General features: G+C 44.6%; 1 protein-coding gene across 1 annotated transcript in view; it reads right to left on the minus strand.

Moving 5' to 3' along the window:
- Positions 1–900: 900 nt before the first annotated feature.
- Positions 901–20,295, minus strand: part of LOC309568318 (cell adhesion molecule CEACAM10-like) — a gene marked incomplete at its 3' end in the record, with an annotated part of 155,539 nt that continues 136,144 nt past the window's right edge. Inside the window, exons 5-6 of the mRNA XM_082273982.1 lie at positions 16,602–16,736; positions 901–908 (exon numbers count right to left, since the gene is read on the minus strand). Coding sequence (XP_082130108.1) covers positions 901–908; positions 16,602–16,736 — 143 coding nt within the window. The remainder of the gene's footprint in view (positions 909–16,601; positions 16,737–20,295) is intronic.

Below are 20,295 nucleotides of genomic sequence, written 5' to 3' on the forward strand. Positions count from 1 at the left end.
ATTTTGATCTGCCTTCACCTTGACATGCATATATGTAAATTTCAAAGGGCCAAAAACGGTAAATTCCAAAAATTTGATAAAACACAGTAAATAATAAGGATGAATGTTTTACTGCAGGATGCTGACTCTGTCCGGTAATTCACTTCAAAACATCAGTCTGGACAGTGTAAAGCAATATGTTTAAACTTGAAATCTTTAACCTCCAATTCAAAATTTAGGATGTAGAGAACTACAGCTGAGTTGCAATTTGCACAAAGGCACACATTTTTGCACTTTGTAATATTTTTGCAAATTCTTTTAAATTTAGCAATTTGTAATTTTGAATAATAATAGTTGTTTTTTATAGAAGGCAAATTGTACCTTAGGTTTAGTGGCCCTTTGAAGAATCAATCAATCCATCAATAACAGATATTTCAATTTGGAGTAAATGTCAGTTGGTTAAATCTCCCACCATTTTCCTAATATCTTTTAGGGACTCTCTAGGCAAGATCTCTGCATTTGAGTTCTCAACCACACCCACTAGCTGCTGGTATTACAACCGAGCCTCGTTGTTGGGTTTTTCTCTAATAAAAAGAGATCTTACTACTTAAAGTTCCCAAATATATTAGCAGGTAGCTTAGCCCCCCAATAAAATATCAGATTAGGGTGGATTGATCCATTAATATTGAAAATACAAAGACCATTCACGCTGTGCAAAATGAGAAGGAAATGTTTGGAGTCTTAGTAAATCTGCCCATCCAGAGTCAGAGGCGATATTGTCAAGTCGGCTTGATTGAAAGTTTGATGTACTTGGATCTCCATTATAGATTTATGCTTAGTATTAAGGTGGAAGACCCAGTAAGCATCTCTAATAAATCCTCTGGATAGAATTTCCAGCTCTGACCCTCAAAAGTCACCCAATCATGAACCTAGAAAGATAAAAGAAAGTATCATTCCAAATCTGTTTTAATCAGTAAACCGTCAACTGCTAGAAGGAAAGGCAGGTTTCTCCTATAGATGGCTTGAAAGAGTTATTTGGATCTCTCTCATATTCAACAAATGAGCAGCATGGAAGCCAAAGCTGAACTTAAGATGAGCAATTAGGATACACTCTATATGGGAACTGTATTATTTGCCAAAGGGTTTTTAATTCAGCTTAGGATATCCTGGGTCGGCTTTGCACCTTCCTGCTCATTGAATAGTGAGATTGTCACACTGATGGCTATGGGTGAGCTTGGGCTCGTTCCAAACCTGAAAGAAAGCAGTAAGTGGTGGTGGTGGTGGGGGGTAGGTTCACTTTAAAGCCCACCTTTGGACTTTGATGATGGAAGTGGCCAATGGCCTGAAGGGTAACTTTAAAGCTGAACTTCAGCTTTTCTTACAATTTACATAGTTTGTTTGGGCCAAGCAAACTATGTCCCTCACTAACATTTGAGGCCGTTGGATGTGCGGTATAAACTGTATGTAGCTGATGCTACATACAGCATGCCGCACTGTGTTCCGGATTCGAGCCAAGACTTTCTGTCTCATACGTGGAACATAGAAAGGTCTATCTGATCGGCGCTCAGGCATTCATAGAAAGCAATGTATTCCAGCAAGGAATACAAACCTTCCTCTGATTGACTGAGTCACAGAGGCAGCCTAATGATGTCACAACCTCTGGAAAGTGTAAATCTGTGCACCTCTATGTAATGTATAAGAAAAGCTGGAGTTCAGTTTTAAAGCAAACCCTCATTCAAAAGGTAAAAGTGAATGTCAACCCAACATCTAATTTTTTAGTATGTTTGGAATCATGACTCACTGACCATGATTTACTAAAGCAGTAGCGCATGTTGATTTCCAAAGTAAATTTTTAGAAGACAAAGGAATTTTCACTTAGCTTAGTGAATGTGGTGAAAATTTGCAAATAATTTCCAATCATGTGCATGGACTGGGTTTTTGCTTGCAGATTTGATTTCAAGGGTTGACCTTTATTGGCTTTTTTACTTTACAGCATCCACATTCTGCTGAATGAAAGGGTTGGTTCGTCTTTAACCACTTGCCGACCAGCCACTGTGTATTTAATGCGGCGCTACTGCGCGAAACGACGTACCTGTACGTTGTTTCGTTCAATAGCCTCTAGATGGCGCCATCGCACCACCGAAGGCCACCCACAATCATCCCCGGGAGAGGCAGAAGGCGATCTGCTTATGTAAACAAGGCAGATTGTTGTTCTGCAAGGAGACAAGATGGGGATCTTGTGTTCCTGCTAAGCATAAATCCGGATCTCTATCTTTCCCCAATCAATGCAACCTCCCCCCCCCACAGTTAGGGACACACTTAACCCTTTGATCGCCCCTGATGTTAACCCCTTCCCTGCCAGTGTCATTAGTGCAGTGACATTGTTCTTTGACACTTTTTGGAAACAAGTGACACTAATACAATGATCAGTGCTAGTCAGATGTCCGGTTTGTCTGCCGCAATGTCGCAGTCCCACTAAAATCACTGATTGCCGCCATTACTAGTAAAAAGAATAAATAAATAAAAATTCCATAAAAATATTGCATCGTTTGTAGACGCGATAACTTTTGCGCAAACCAGTCAATATACACTTCTTGGGATTTTTTTTTACCAAAAATATGTAGCAGAATACATATTGGCCTAAATTGATGAAGAAAACTGTATTTTTGTCTTACCGTAAAATCCTTTTCTCTGAGGTTCACTGACGGATACAGCTCCATGTCTTCTTAGACCCTTGGGCTTATGCTGCTCTCTCTTCAGGAGTAGGACTAGGCGGAAACAATTTTGACTAGGCCCCTGAGGCAGTTCCAGGGGGTATACCATCACTTCCTCCTATAGGACTTCAGTTTGTAACAAGCAGTGTCAGAATACATAACTCAACAGAGGGGCGGGTGCTGTGTCCGTCAGTGAACCTCAGAGAAAAGGATTTTACGGTAAGACAAAAATCGATTTTTCTCTTTCGTTCACTGACAAACACAGCTCCATGTCTTCTTAGACCCTTGGGATGTCCCAGAGCAGTGTCAATATGAGGGGTGGGAAAAACACAGCAGTACATATAATTCCCAACAAGGGCTAAACATAGCAAACCAGCTAAAACAGGAGCTCAACCAGGAACAACTTGAGCTCACCACTAGGAGCCTCTGCAACCGCAGCCTGCAAAACTTTGCGGCCGAACGCAAAATCCAAAGATGCAAGTAGATCCATCTTATTAAACTTTGTGAATGTGTGTAAAGATGGCCTTGCACACCTGAACCACTGATGCCTGATGACAGAAGGCCCAGGAGGCACTACGCGCCCTCGTAGAATGACAAGGAAAGGAGGAACTGACCCTTAATGGAATAGGCCTGCACCACAGCCTGCCTGATCTATCTGGAAATGGTCGCAGCAGATGCGCCCTGCCCCTTACGAGGTCCATCTGTAAGAACAAAGAATCGGATTTCCGAATCGACTCAGTCGCCACCAGGTACACCCTAATTGGCCGAATTACATTCAGGGAGTATAGAGCAATTTTTTAGGGTGTTTTGGCTTAGGACAAAAAGGACGGCAACACAATATCTTCATTCAAATGAAACCCCGAGACAACCTTAGGAAGGAAGGCCTGACAGGGTCATAACAGCACTTTGTCCCTGTGAACCACCAGGTAAGACGACCGACAGGACAAGGTAGCCAACTCTGACACCCTGCGCGCAGAAGTAATAGCGACCAAGAAGGCCACCTTCTGCGACAGAGTGGGCAGAGGAAGTTCACAAATATTTTCAAAAAGGAGGCCTTTGATGTACCGACAGTACCAAATTGAGAGGTACCAGGGATCGCACCGGAGGCGCCATATGGCGAACCCCCTGCACAAAAGTGTGAACCATGGACTTCACCGCCAACGGCCTTTGGAAAAATATGGCCAAGGCGGAAATCTGGCCCTTAATGGTGCCCAGAGCTGGACATTTATCTACACCAAGTTCTAGAAACTACAACAGGAGACACACAGAAAAGGAACGGGGAGAAAACCCCCCCGATAATCACAACAAGTGTACACCTTGCAAACTTGATAATAAACCTTCCTAGAAGTAGATTTCCTAGCTTTCAGCAGTGTAGGAATCACCGTCTCGGACAGCCCTCTGTCCTTCAGCACCTGGCTTTCATCAGCCAGGCTGGTAAAGCCAGCGACTGTAGCAGGATGGAAGATTGGCCCCTGAGACAGAAGATCTTCCCTGAGAGGAAGTTTCCAAAGAACATCTGCTACCAGCCTTACCAGGCCTGCGTACCAAGACCTGCGAGGCCAGTCTGGCACCACCAGAATGACTGGAATCCCTTCCACCTCGATTCTGCGTAGCAGTCTCGACAGAAGTTGTATTGGAGGAAAAGCATAAATCAGACGATACTGACCCCAGGGGCAACTAGGGCGTATGTGGCGTTGGCCAGAGAATCCCGAGACCTTGACATGAACATCTGCACCTTCCTGTTGAGATGGGAGGCTAATAGGTCCACATCGGGAGTCCCCCACCGGAGACACAGTTGATGAAACAGCTCCAGATGGAGGCCATTCTCTCTAATCCAACGTCTGCCGACTGAGATAGTCCGCTTGCCAGTTCTCTACCCCCAGAATGTGCACAGTAGAGAGGGTCAGAACATATCGTTCTGCCCACCTCAGAATGCCGGCTACTTCCTGGCCCCCTTGATGATTGACATATGCCACAGTCATGGCATTGTCCGATTGTAACCTCACCGGGCATCTCTGCAGACGATCCGTCCACTGGGACAGAAAAAGCCTGATCGCCCAATTCTCCAGGATGTTGATCGGCAGACTGGACTTCTCTCGAGTCCAAACACCTTGAGTCGAGTATACTCCCAAGACACCTCCCCACTCAGACAGACTGGCATCCATGGCAATCACTGTCTAATACAGGGGAAGGACTTCCCCAGGCGAAGCGCCGGAAAGGACTTCCCCAGGCGAAGCGCCGGAAAGGACTTCCCCAGGCGAAGCGCCGGAAAGGACTTCCCCAGGCGAAGCTCCGGAAAGGACTTCCCCAGGCGAAGCTCCGGAAAGGACTTCCCCAGACGAAGCGCCTGTTGTACCCCAGCTCAACAGGATCAGTTTGTCCAGTGACTGCGGATCCTTGTTCCATTTGGCAAGAATCTCTCTTTGCAGAGGTCTGGTATGGAACTGAGCAAACGGAACTACCTCAAAGGTGGAGACCACCAGACCCAGCACTTGCATGCAAGTCCTGAGCGACAACCGACTTTTGGACAACAATCGCATACTGCAACTTCAGTAGTTTTGCCTGTGGAAGAAACATCCGGGCCGAGGCAGAATCCAGCATCAGACCCAAGTAGGAATCATCAGCTTCTTCAGGAGAAACTCCTAAAAAGGGATATCTCCTACCGAAATGCTTAGGTATTCCAACCATGCGTTTCGGGTATCCCCACTGACTAGAGACAATCTCATCAAAATAAGCAGGAAAGGGGAACACCTTAGTCACCTTGAAAGATCTGCGGGTGCCAAACTGCACCTGCGTCGCCGACTCAGCAACAGCTGAGTCCAACTTTAAAGTTTCCCGCACTGATACAATCAGTGCCTCCACTAGCGCAGGTGCAGTGCAAGAGGATTCATCATCCTCACTGTTAGAGCACTCAGGGTGCATGGACGCAGACCCAGTGTGCTGACTCGTGTCTGCGGCGGCCAAATCCACCTCAGACTCTGAGGAGGCAGAGGATACAGGTGAAGGCGGGGCGCTTCTTGGCAGGCTGCCTTTGCAGGCCCATATCAAACTTTGACACAAGTGACTGCAGGGCCGCCTTCATGGCCGTCAGGGCAGACTGAGACCCAGAGGGTCCTGCAGCTTCAAAGAGGGTCAGGTGGTGATACACGTTCTAGGGGCTCCATGGTTAAATTAGAGCCGCACTGTGCACAAAAGAAAAAACTTTCTTTTTTTTTGTAAGAGAAAAACCCCCTGCACACCGTTACCACTGAGGTACCACAAGCATTGGTGCACCCGCTGTGCTGTCTATAGCAGAGGAAGGGCTGTATACCCACGGGGACTCACCACCATGCACCCAGAGCTGGATCCAGAGTGCCAAACTGCCTGCCAAGCTGCGATCAGAAAGGGAGAGGAAGCACTGCCATTAGGGGCCCCCGCCGCACTGGACTTCAAGAAAATGACCGTCGCATAGACTACAATAGGAAACCCCAAAAAATGGACGCCTCAGACTACAATAGGAAACCCCAAAAACATGGCCACTGGACTACACAAAAAAGGCAGCTGAAGCGGAATACAGCCATCCACGGCAAAATGGCCCCACGTGGGACCTGGGACCCCACCGGACCCCAGGGAATTTGTAGTCCACTAGGGGGGAGCCCCCCAGGGACCCCCCCACACAGCAATAAAGGCAGGCACGCCTAAAAGGAGCCGCCAGCGGTGCACTCCCACCACCCTCCAGCCCCTAACACCCCCACCCAGAAACACCCGCGCAATGCAAAGGGGACTAAGGGAAAGGGATGGGTGCAGGCGAGGGCGACCATTACAGGGAAAAACCTTGATAGGGAGGGGGGGGACCATGAGGGGAAGAAAGGACACAGGGGGTGGGGCTACCATCCCCAGGAAGGGCCCGTGTCCACCCCAGCATTTCCCAGAGATAAAGAGGGGGGGACACTACTCACCACACCTTTTAATTAGGCGGGCACCACTCCCCGCAGTCCACCTCGCCATCTTGGAATGGGAGTGCTGCGTCTCTGATCGTGACCATTGTCGTGACCAGGGCTATGCGAGCTTGTGAGGTGTTTCACTCGCCGGCAAGCCCCCGTTCAGTAAGGCTATGTCATGGCCAACCTAGCATGGAGCTAATAGTTGGGTCGCGCTCGCAGGCCAGACTGGGAAGGCCGTAAGGATCTATGATATCCAGTGCGTCGCTCAGCCGGGCTGTTACGTGTAGTTCACACAGGAACAGAAAATAACAAAGGAAAAGAAAAAATTCCATTTAAAAAGGAAAAAATGCTAGAACCGCAGATCCCAGCATGGAGTCAGGTCCTTATACCTGACTAGGCAGAAAGGTCCTATAGCAGGAAGTGATGGTTTACCCCCTGGGACTGACTCAGGGGCGTAGCCAAAATTGCTACCACCTGGTCCTAATCTTGAAGAGAGAGCAGCATAAGCCCAGAGGTCTAAGAAGACATGGAGCTGTTTCCGTCAGTGAACAAAAGAGAAACTGGATTTTTTTACATTTTTCAAACACTGTGTACAGGGAGTGCAGAATTATTAGGCAAATGAGTATTTTGACCACATCATCCTCTTTATGCATGTTGTCTTACTCCAAGCTGTATAGGCTCGAAAGCCTACTACCAATTAAGCATATTAGGTGATGTGCATCTCTGTAATGAGAAGGGGTGTGGTCTAATGACATCAACACCCTATATCAGGTGTGCATAATTATTAGGCAACTTCCTTTCCTTGGGCAAAATGGGTCAAAAGAAGGACTTGACAGGCTCAGAAAAGTCAAAAATAGTGAGATATCTTGCAGAGGGATGCAGCACTCTTAAAATTGCAAAGCTTCTGAAGCGTGATCATCAAACAATCAAGCATTTCATTCAAAATAGTCAACAGGGTCGCAAGAAGCGTGTGGAAAAACCAAGGCGCAAAATAACAGCCCATGAACTGAGAAAAGTCAAGCGTGCAGCTGCCAAGATGCCACTTGCCACCAGTTTGGCCATATTTCAGAGCTGCAACATCACTGGAGTGCCCAAAAGCACAAGGTGTGCAATACTCAGAGACATGGCCAAGGTAAGAAAGGCTGAAAGACGACCAGCACTGAACAAGACACACAAGCTGAAACGTCAAGACTGGGCCAAGAAATATCTCAAGACTGATTTTTCAAAGGTTTTATGGACTGATGAAATGAGCGTGAGTCTTGATGGGCCAGATGGATGGGCCCGTGGCTGGATTGGTAAAGGGCAGAGAGCTCCAGTCCGACTCAGACGCCAGCAAGGTGGAGGTGGAGTACTGGTTTGGGCTGGTATCATCAAAGATGAGCTTGTGGGGCCTTTTCGGGTTGAGGATGGAGTAAAGCTCAACTCCCAGTCCTACTGCCAGTTTCTGGAAGACACCTTCTTCAAGCAGTGGTACAGGAAGAAGTCTGCATCCTTCAAGAAAAACATGATTTTCATGCAGGACAATGCTCCATCACACGCGTCCAAGTACTCCACAGCGTGGCTGGCAAGAAAGGGTATAAAAGAAGAAAAGCTAATGACATGGCCTCCTTGTTCACCTGATCTGAACCCCATTGAGAACCTGTGGTCCATCATCAAATGTGAGATTTATGCCCCATACACACGTGCAGATTATCTGAAGACTTTTGTCTGCAGACTTACCTTTTCTATGTAGTGCAAGGGCCTGCCGGATTGCATACAAATTGAAAGTGTTTAGGTTTGACCTCATTGTATATGTTTTTGGTAAGTCTGCAGACAAAAGTCTGCAGATAATCTGCACGTGTGTACGGGGCATTACAAGGAGGGAAAACAGTACACCTCTCTGAACAGTGTCTGGGAGGCTGTGGTTGCTGCTGCACACAATGTTGATGGTGAACAGATCAAAACACTGACAGAATCCATGGATGGCAGGCTTTTGAGTGTCCTTGCAAAGAAAGGTGGCTATATTGCTCACTGATTTGTTTTTGAATGTCAGAAATTTATATTTGTGAATGTTGAGATGTTATATTGGTTTCACTGGTAAAAATAAATAATTGAAATGGGTATACTGTATATTTGATTTTTGTTAAGTTGCCTAATAATTATGCACAGTAATAGTCACCTGCACACACAGATATCCCCCTAAAATAGCTAAAACTAAAAACAAACTAAAAACTACTTCCAAAAATAGTCAGCTTTGATATTAATGAGTTTTTTGGGTTCATTGAGAACATGGTTGTTGTTCAATAATAAAATGAATCCTCAAAAATACTAATTTGCCTAATAATTCTGCACTCCCTGTATTATAGCAGAAAGTAAAAAATATATATATTTTTTTTTTCAAAATTGTCGCTCATTTTATGTTTATAGCACAAAAAATAAAAACCGCAGAGGTGATCAAATACCACCAGCAGAAAGCTCTATTTGTGGGAAAAAAAGGACATAAATTGTATTTGGGTACAGCATCGCACAACCATGCAATTGTTAAAGTAACGAAGTGCCGCATCGCGAAAAATGGCCTGGTCGTTAAGGGCGTAAAACCTTCCGGTCCAGAAGGGGTTTATGGCCAAAATTGCAAAAATATCACCATGCATTCCAGTATCCCCAGCACATTACATACGACTTATTCTCGGTTCAAAATGTTAATTCTGCGCACCTCCATACAAGTAGGCCATGTGCAGCCGGTCTGAAAATAGCTGGACGAACCAGATGTTAGAATTGGACCCTCAGTTGCCCCTTTGAAGGCCATTTTGCAAATTGAATGGGCCAAAGACAAACCAACCCTTTCATTCAGCGGAACTTCACTTTTTTTTTTTACTATGCCAAGGGAAAATGTATTGAAAAATGGGAATTCGCTTGCTCAACATGCTCTATTTCTTTAGTTTTCAAGGTCTGCTGCAAGGTTTCTCTCCTGGAGATCCTGCCAGGAACAGCACTTCCTGTTGCAGGCTGACAACACTAAGCCGCTGCCTAGCAATTAGCAGCAGCGTTGTCACCCTATTGTGGGTTCCCCTTCAGTTGGCCGTTGGGCTTCTTATCAGATAGGCAGCCAACAGGCAACATACAATGCTACTGATAATTGCAAGGCAGTGGCTTAGTTTAGTCAGCCGGCAACAGGAAGAGCTGTTGCTGGCAGGATCTCCAGGTAAGAATCTTTGCAACAGATTGGCAAAGGACATTTTTGTAACCTATTTCTTACAATGAGGCATGACACCAAACATACTGAAAAAAGGGTTTTACATTAAAATTTTTGTAACCCCAAAATACATGTTAACATTCTTACTGGCATGGATAAGTAGAAAGCAACTGAAGAAAGCGTTGCTCAAGGTTCCCTCCAGTTCTGATTGCACAAAGCCTAGGTATTTCATCACAAGACCTTTGCTGAAAAGGAGGAACAGTCAATCTAAACTCAAGAATACATGATCAGCTACCTAGGCTTCGGTTCTCATAGCCAGCATTGGAGAGGAGCTGGACCAGCATATTCTCCAGGAAGGGCAGTTATTTCAGTCCTTACAAACCTCATAACAATTTTATTTAAGCTTTAACATGTTAAAGCGATTGTAAAGTCTTTTTTCAGTAAAAATAACAAACATGTTATACTTACCTGCTCTGTGCAGTGGTTCTGCACAGATCAGCATGGATCCTCCTCTTTTCAGATCCCTCTTTGGCTCTCCTGGCCCCTCCCTCCTGTTGAGTGCCCCCACAGCAAGCAGCTTGCTATGGGGGCACCCGAGCCAAGTCACAGCTCCGTGCATCTATTCAGACATGGAGCTGCGGTTCGGCCCTGCCCCCTCTTTCCCCTCATTGGCTAACTGACTTTGATTGACAGCAGCGGGAGCCAATGGCTGCTGTGTCTTAGCCAATGAGGAGGAGAGTCCCGGACGGCTGTGACAGTCGTGGACATCGTTGGATGTAGATGGGGCTCAGGTAATTGTTAGGGGGGCTGCTGCACACACAAGGCTTTTTATCTTAATGCATAGAATGCACAAAGATAAAAAACCTTTTGACTTTTCAACCCCTTTAACCACTTCCCGACCACCCACCGCCTTTTTACTGCGGCAGGGTGGCCACATAGATCTATGTCGGTCGCGCACGGGAAGCTAGGGGGCGAGCAGCGGGGAAGCCGATGTATGTGTCAGGTGGCTCCGATTGCCGTCTGACACCCGCGATCACTCCCCCTGAGAGAGAAGAACACAGCAGACCGTTCTTCTCTCTAAAATGATCATAGAGCCCATGTGATCATTCTATATAGGATCACATGTCTCCGTGGTCATCTCAGAAGCCAAGCCCCCCCACAGTTAGAATCACTCCCCTAGGCTCACATTTAACAACTTGATCACCCACAGGGTTAACCCCTTCCCTGCCAATGGCATTATTACAGTAACAGTGCATATTTTTAGCACCGATTACTGTAGTAATGTCACTGGTACCCCCAAAAGTGTCAAAAAAGTCAGTAAGGGGTCCGATCGGTCCGCCGCAATGTCGCAGTCCCGCAAAAAATTGCAGATCGCCGCCATTACTAGTTAAAAAAAAAAAAACACAAAAATTACATAAATCTTTCCCATAGTTAGTAGACGCAATAACTTTTGTGCAAACCAATCAAAATACGCTTATTGCGATTTTGTTTACCAAAAATATGTAGCAGAAAATAAATTGGCCTAAGATGTTAAAACATTTTGATTTTTACATTTTTTTTTTTTTTGAGAATGTCATATAGCAGAATGTGAAAAATATATATATATTTTTTTTCAAAATTGTCGCTCTTTTTTTTGTTTGCGCAAAAAAATAAAAATTGCACAGGTGATCAAATACCACCAAAAGAAAGCTCTATTTGTGGGAAAAAAAGGACGTACATTTAGTTTGGGTACAGCGTCGCACGACTGCGCAATTGTCCGCTAAAATAACGCAGTGCCGAATTGCAAAATAGGGCCTGGTCATTAAGGGGGAAAATCCTTCCAGTCTTAAAGTGGTTAAGGCATTTTAGAGGTCATCTTCAATAATTTCCACATTTGCAGCTGACATTAAAATAATACTTGGTGGTCCTACCTCGAACCTTTATGTGCAGACACTTCCTGTTATAGGGTGACAACACTCAATTCATCTCCCATTTCTTCTCTTGTGTTGTCACCCTGTCACACAATCTCCCAAGGGGGACTACAAGCTATGCCATTGCATATTGCAGAGGGATGATGTTCCACTGTTTGGGAAACCTACCCTGAGAAATGATGTGTGCATGTAGGTAGGTAGCAGCTGTAGGAAATCAGCAGTTTTGATTTGCAACAAAGGATAAAAACAAGGTGAAAACAATATTTTATTACAAAACGCACATGTCAATTGTTCTTGATACAGAAAGCTTTAGCAAATTAAATTTTAGTCAGTTGAGCTTTGCTTGTACCTTACCCAAATACTCCATAAAATCCCATTATGCATTTTGTGCAAAATTCCTGACTATACAGCTAAGCTGGGACATTTAAAGGACAACTCCGGACAAGACGAACAAATAAATAAATCTATGGATAGCTCCCATTAGGTTTAGTGCTTGAAATGACAAATTGGAGGTCCCATACTAGGCAAGTGCAGCTGAGGGGAAACATTTAACTTAGGGCACTTGTAGCTTAGAAAGTGCATTGTGTAATGTCCACTGATAAAGAACATCCTGCAACTCCTTCAAACTTTCGAAAGCTTCACTGAAGATTAAGATGGACCCCCCCCCCTCTCCCCCCTTATAAAAACTGCCACGATTTGGCCTATTTCACATGGACAGCAGCTTCTACCACTATCTAAAAAGCAACTTGGCTCAACTGCTTGTTTTTACTCCCCTCTTCCCCAAGCTGCCCACGTGAATGAGGCCTTACTATAGCAGAATAAACACATTGAAGCATCATTTTTGCCTCTTGCTGCCACATGCTAAGCTCCTCTGCTCCTCCTATAATCCTGTTCCACAATTTTGAACAGTAGTAGTAGGTGACCAAGTTCAATGCCTTGGGCCCCAGATCTTGCAGTTTATATGTGAAATCAACATTGCCTTCTCCCTGGAAAGAACTGGTAACGTGGGATGGGGGCAGCTGTGAGGCACTGATGACGTAGCCACCACAAGGGACAGCTGTGAGACACTGGTGAAAGCCTCCCCAGGGGACAACTGTGAGGCACTTGTGACATAGCCTCCCCAGGGGACCGCTGTGAGGCACTGGTGACATAGCCACCACAGGGGAGAGCTGTGAGGCACTGGTGACATAGCCACCACAGGGGAGAGCTGTGAGGCACTGGTGACATAGCCACCACAGGGGAGAGCTGTGAGGCACTGGTGACATAGCCTCCCCAGGGGACAGCTGTGAGGCACTGGTGACATAGCCTCCCCAGGGGACAGCTGTGAGGCACTGGTGACGTAGCCTCCCCAGCGGACAGCTGTGAGGCACTGGTGACGTAGCCTCCCCAGCGGACAGCTGTGAGGCACTGGTGACGTAGCCTCCCCAGGGGACAGCTGTGAGGCACTGGCGACGTAGCCTCCCCAAGGGACAGCTTTGAGGCACTGGCGACGTAGCCTCCCCAAGGGACAGCTGTGAGGCACTGGCGACGTAGCCTCCCCAAGGGACAGCTGTGAGGCACTGGTAATGTAGCCTCCCCAGGGGACCACTGTGAGTCACTGGTGATGTAGCCCCCCAGGGGACCACTGTAAGGGTCTTGGGCCATGTCACAGCTGCCCCCTGGGAAGGCTACTTCACAAGTGCCCCAGTAGACCAGGAAGTGTGATTAAAGTAAATGTAAGTAACATTAAATCTTTTATTTAACATATGGATGGAAGATGCTTTCAGATCAGCTTGCAGAGCTGCATTCACCAGGGATCTTTAAGGGGGGGGGGGGGGGGTGCACTTTGAGATCAATTCACTGGGCTCATTTCTGTGAATAATGATCCTTTTGGCAAGTAATAGATTTGTTATAACTGAGTAAATTGCATGTATCATCACATGCATTATCACAACTGGGACTTCTAAACACCTATAATGTAATTATTACTGAATTGTGTGTCTTGTCTGAAGTTCTTCTTTAAACAGCATCTGTCATTTAGTAGTAAACATAAAGCAGCATTGAAGGGGTGGAGGGCAATGTTATAATTTGTCCCTGCGTACAGGGGACAGTCCCCATTATGAGGGGTTTGTCCCCACGAAATGGGCGTCCCTAGATTTGTCCCCTGGAACAAGGCCTGTATGGTAACCCCTGTAGTGCGCGGGCTCCAGCTGAAGTTGCACAGTACAAACATTAATAAAAAATGGTGCAGCTTGTGCTGCCTGCGCATGCGCAGTTATCAACATTGCCATGCACATGTTGCCAAGCACAAGACTACTCCAGCTAGGACTGACTCTTGTACAATGTAACTTCAGACTAAAGCCTGTATGTTACATACTCCTGATGACTAAAGCCTGTATGTTACATACTCCTGATGGACTAAAGCCTGTATGTTACATACTCCTGATGGACTAAAGCCTGTATGTTACATACTCCTGATGGACTAAAGTCTGTATGTTACATACTCCTGATGGACTAAAGCCTGTATGTTACATACTCCTGATGGACTAAAGCCTGTATGTTACATACTCCTGATGGACTAAAGCCTGTATGTTACATACTCCTGATGGACTAAAGTCTGTATGTTACATACTCCTGATGACTAAAGCCTGTATGTTACATACTCCTGATGACTAAAGCCTGTATGTTACATACTCCTGATGACTAAAGCCTGTATGTTACATACTCCTGACCCCTTAAGTCTGTAAGTTACTTACTCCTGACCCCTGAAACCTGTTTGTTACTTACTCCTGATCCCTGAAAGATGGATTAAGGGATTGAGTTATAATGATACAAGACTTGACTGCCTTCCTTATCCTCCTTTTTGTAGCACAATGTTTGCTGCTAAATGACAGGCTTATCCCCCCCCCCCATGTCTTAACACATAATGTTTTTGTACAAGCGTGCTATATAGTGGATTCGGACTGGTGCAGCATCATTTCAGTGCTGTACAGGAGCACGCGCCTTCTAGTCTCCTTGGTTAAAGAGGACCTGTGATGCAAAGTTGGAAAATCTACTGTTAATACTACAAGCTGGTTAGAAATTAAACTGTAAAACAAAGTTATGGTCATATATGATTTTGACAAGATTCCCAAATATCAAAATGTTCTCCCTCTATATTCTAGTGTGTATGACATTCAGTACTATCTAAATGTAGGGGGCATTTTAACACATACACAACGCACATATACAGCCATGGACGACAAAGGTTTCTGTGATGAGAGCACACTCACTGAGCTGCTCTCAGTATAGTAATCAAGCTTTCATAGACGGTTACCAGTCACTAGTAATGATCAGGAGTTTGCAGGACTGGCTCCTAATCAAGTGACAACTTTGACAGCCAATTGCAGTGGTCATGTGATTGGGCAGTCCTTGCTGCCACCCAAGTTAAAGGGATGCCGAAGCTAGGCAAAGGGGTTAAGCGGGACATCTATTTAATGGTACTGATAGCTCAGCTGGTGCTAGGAGTCATTTGTGACTCTACGCACAGCATAGTTGAATCACTGACTATTCCATATGAGTAAATAATTCAATAGTCCCTGAGAAATGAGCGGTCATTTCTCTAAAATGAGGGAAAATCCCTTTACTACAAAATAGTGGAAAAAAAAAAAAAAACAACCCTTAAAAAAACAGCTAAATTAATAACTAAAGGGAGCAATGTGGGGAATGGGGGTTATTTTGGCTGATTAGGATTTATAAGGCTTTGAAAAGGTAACTCCACTTTTGTGGGGAAAAAATTGCAAATAAAACAAAATAATAATATAGCATACACAATTGCGACTAAAGTCATATTGTAATTAATGGTATTAAAAAAGACCTTTCCTTTGCAATCTGCAGCTCTGTAAGTTTCTGTAAAATGCAATATGACAACCTGGAGGTGTTCTGCACACTGATAGTATAAAGAACGCCCCCCAGAAATGTTATTTCCTGTTTGATTGACTCATTGATATTCCTAGAAGTCTGTGATAACATACAAGTCAGATTTTGGGTATCCCTTGCAAGATAAAATGTAGTTTTTGGGGAGATACTCCCAGAGGCAAATCATGTCTAAAGGGACACACTTTCCTTGTTAGAGCCCTACAGGGGCTCTGTCTCTTGTACATAACAAAAGGTAGGAATCTGCATCAAGGTTGGTTAAAAGTACATAATTCATCCAGAGAATGAATTTTTCCTCACCAAAAGTGGAGTTAGTCTTTAAATAAAACATGTATTGTATATATATATATATATATATATATATATATATATATATATATATATATATATATTTTTTTTTTTTTTATTACACACACGTTTTAGTATATTTAAATGATTGAGTGCCGGTTCACACTGATGTGATCACAGACATTGCATGTAAAGAAAAAATGCTAGGAGCAAGCAGGGAGAGTTTTTTTTTTTTTTTTTGGGGGGGGGGGGGGGGGTGACAGTGTGGTTGAAAGCACAAGCAAATGTGACAGTTCGTTACATTTCCTGCATGCCTGGATTGCTATTTTCTTTTCTTTTTAAACCGTTACATTGGCAGGTTAACTTCCATTTTAACATGACCAAATGTTTGTGTCCACAACCATGGAGAGTTGAGGCTAATAATATAACCAAATGCTGCCTATTGGCAGGGAAAAGGATACAAGGTGGGATTTTTTTTTTTTTTTTAACCAGACACATCTAAAGGGCTTCCTAGACTGGTCAATCATCTGCCTGACTCCATGCATCAGAAACCATGGCTTAATTCTTCACCCAGTCTCACCCCATGGCTATGCCTGTTTAGCACCCCCCAAACTAAGCAGAACCCATAGGCTGTCAGGCTTTAACTGCAAGTCCTATCTAAGGGCTGCTTATCAAACATAAACATGGAATTACTTTGAAAGCTGAGAATGCTTCTACTCACCTTGTTTAGAGTCTTTAAACTTAAATGCATATACTCCACCAACAATTGCAGCTGTAACCACCAAGATGGCTATGACAATGCCAGCTATCGCTCCACCACTCAAATCAGAATTCGGAGGATTGTCAGGATTTGAGTCTAAAAATAAAAAAGTTAAATTTTATTTTTATATACATAAAATGTTCTATATAGATGCAATAATAGACTATAGTACACAAACCGGGCTCTAATGCTAAAGTGTAAAGTTGGCCATACACAGATCAAATGTTGAGTGAATCGGAACCATCCTGCTCTGCAAAAGAAGGAACAGGGCAGAACATTTTTGGCCTTACATTGCCTGCATCCAGTCCTTTGAAGGCATCAAATTGTCCTATCTAACAGTTCTGGTTAAAAACAAGGGGATTAGTTTGCACACGTTTGCAAATACATGCGTAAGCTGCAGAGGCCACATCACAACACCCTAGTGTACTGCACTTCTAACTCCTATAATTTCAGAGTCTCCAAAGTTTGAGAACATATAGAATAATAAACAGATTAAATGGGAGATATGCCTGGAGAGAGCCCCACCCCTCAAAGGCACGGGGAGGCACTGGACACCCAGCAATAGCAAAATGGCAGTGAAGGTGTCCAGTGTGTCCCCTCACCAATTACCAACAGTACAAACAAATGGCAACCACCCCAACCATTAACTGGCCTAAGCAGAAATGAGCTGCTTTAATTCTGTTAACTACAAACTTGTAGCAGAATTTTATGACTTGACTTTTGCTGCTCAAGCACACAAAAAAGAGAATTATCCTACAACCGAAAGTCCAAAAAAAAAAGCAATAAACAGAGAGCCAAGCGACTGTTCCAAAAAGTCCTAAGACTTATTTTTGGTGATAATCTGGGAACAGGATGAACAGCGGTAGCCGACAGGCTTACAGTGCTGCGTAATCCCCCTTCATCGGGGCAAGGACTTCATATCCTATAGAGTCTCATGGAGGACAATATCACTCAGAAAAAATAACTGATTCATCCCATTTGGCTTGTATTCAAGAATCTGGAATATACACTGCTCAAAACAATTAAAGAAACACTTTTTAATCAGAGTATAGCATCAAGTCAATTAAACTCCTGGGATATTAATCTAGTCAGTTAAGTAGCAGAGGGGGTTTTTAATCAGTTTCAGCTGCTTTGGTGTCAATGAAATTTATCAACAGGGGTACTACAGTAGATGGCAACAATGAGACGACCTCCAAAACAGAATGGTTTTACAGGTGGAGGCCACTGAAATTTTTTTCCCTACTCATCTTTTCTGACAGTTTTTTACTAGTATTGCATTTGGCTAGGGTCAGTGTCACTACTGATAGCATGAGGCGACACCTGGACCCTATAGGAGGTTGCACAGGCATTCCAACCTCCTGGTGCACAACAATGCCCAGCCTCATGTGGTGAGAGTATGCAGCCAGTTCCTGGAGGATGAAGGAATTGATACCATTGAATTGCCCATATGCTCGCCTGACCTAAATCGAATAACCTCTGGGACAATGTTTTAGTCCATCTGACGCCGTCAGGTTGCACCTCAGTCTGTTCAGGAGCTCAGTGATGCCCTGGTCCAGATCTGGGAGGAAATACCCCAGGACAACATCCGCCGTCTCTTTGGAAGCATGCCCCGATGTTTTCAGGCATGCATACAAGCACGTAGGGGGGGTCATACAAACTACTGAATACCATTTTGAATTGCTGCAATAACATTTCAGCAACATGAACTAGCCTGCTGAATCAATTTTTCACTTTGAGTTTCGGGGTGTTTTTGAAATCAGTCCTCTGTAGGTTAATAATTTTCATTTCCATTAAACGATGTGACACCCTTTTGTTCCTAACACATTACCCAGTCCAGATCAGTATAGATATCCAGCATGATATTTTTCTCCATTGAGATCTGAAGTGTTTTTATAGTGTTCTTTTAATTTATTTTGAGCAGTGTATGTTAAGCCCAAGCTCTGACAAAGGTGGAATTCTTGGCCCTCTAAACAAATTGGCTACGGTTGTTTTTCCACTTGTCACCAATAATAATGGCTTACAGACTTTTGAGTAGATCGTTTGACCCTCTGTTGATTGTAGAGTACAATAACCCTTACTGTAGATGTGTCCATGTGGACTATTTAGCATGGATGGGGAATCAAGTGATTAACGTGTATGGCCTGCTTTAGGTCATCCTAATGGAAGAGTCCACAATGCAATCAACAAACAGGGAGCGCCAGGCAATCATCTCAAAAAGCCTAAGATTTTTTTATTTTTGGTGATATCTGAGAACAGGAACAGTGATAGCCAACGGATGGGAAATCGAGTGCATGGCCAGTTTTAGACTCAAAGTAATTATAGCTAAATAATGGGGAAATCATGGCATAACAAAGCCTGCACAAGTATAATAATTTTAAGTGACAATAAACAATATATGGATTTTTTACTACAGATTACCTGTAAAACGGAATTTTTGTAAAATCTTACCTGTAAAATTCCTTTCTCTGAGTCCTCCGACAGTCGCCGCCTCTTCATATTCGTCACTAATGGGGTTATTGACCTTGGCTCCGCAGGAGTAGCTAGGCAACAGAATATATTAATATCAAAGCTTTTAACATATCCCACCCCCAGGGGGTGGTCCCCTCAGTCAATACCTCCCTGCTTCCTGCATACCAACTCAGTTTCAGTAGAATAGCAGTAGAGTACATAAACAAACCCCAAAAGAGGGGCGGGGGCGGCGACTGTCGGAGGACTCAGAGAAAGGAATTTTACAGGTAAGATTTTACAAAAATTCCGCTTTCTCTTACGTCCTCTGACAGTCGCCGCCTCTTCATATTCGTCACTAATGGGGACGTCCCATAGCAGTGTAGACATGAGGGGTGGGAAAAAAGCAGCCGCGCCTAAAGCAACGCAGTACCCACATCAGAGAAAGGAACCTTACCAAAGTAAGAGAACCAACTGGGCAACAGGAAAACGTGCTCAACAGGAGCAACAACCCAGGAAAGAACAAGTAACCTAGGGGTAAACACACCCCAACAGCCAAGGGCCCAAACAAGGGACCTTAAGGCACCGCCGCACTAAGAACTTTGCGGCCAATGGAAGCATCTGCCGATGCCTGAACATCCACTTTGCAAAATTTTGAGAAGGTGTGAACGGACGACCAAGTCGCCGCCTTACACACCTGGGCCACAGAAGCCTGATGACGATAGGCCCAAGACGTACTCAGAGACCTGGTAGAGTGCGCCTTCACAGGAAAAGGAGGAACCTTCCCCTTCAGAGCATAGGCTTTCACAATGGTCTGTCTGATCCATTTGGCGATGGTCGCAGCCGACGCTGCAATGCCCTTCCGAGGACCCTCTGGAAGAACAAAGAGAGAATCCGACTTGCGAAAGGATTTAGTCGATGACAGGTAAACCCTGATCGCCCGAACAACATTCAAGGAATGCAAAGCCACCTCCTTTGGATGCTTAGGCTTCGCGCAAAGCGAAGGTAAGACAATGTCCTCATTGAGATGAAATTCCGAGATCCTCTTCGGAAGAAAAGACGGGTTAGGTCGTAAGACCACCTTATCCAAGTGAATCACCAAGTAGGGAGAGCTGCAGGACAAAGCCGCCAGCTCCGACACCCTGCGAGCCAAAGTGATTGCCACCAAAAAGCAACCTTCTTGGACAACAGAGACAATGAGATCTTCCTG

Source organism: Pelophylax lessonae (genome assembly GCF_965119305.1).
Source record: "Pelophylax lessonae genome assembly, chromosome: 12".
NCBI classification, from domain to species: Eukaryota; Metazoa; Chordata; class Amphibia; order Anura; family Ranidae; genus Pelophylax; species Pelophylax lessonae.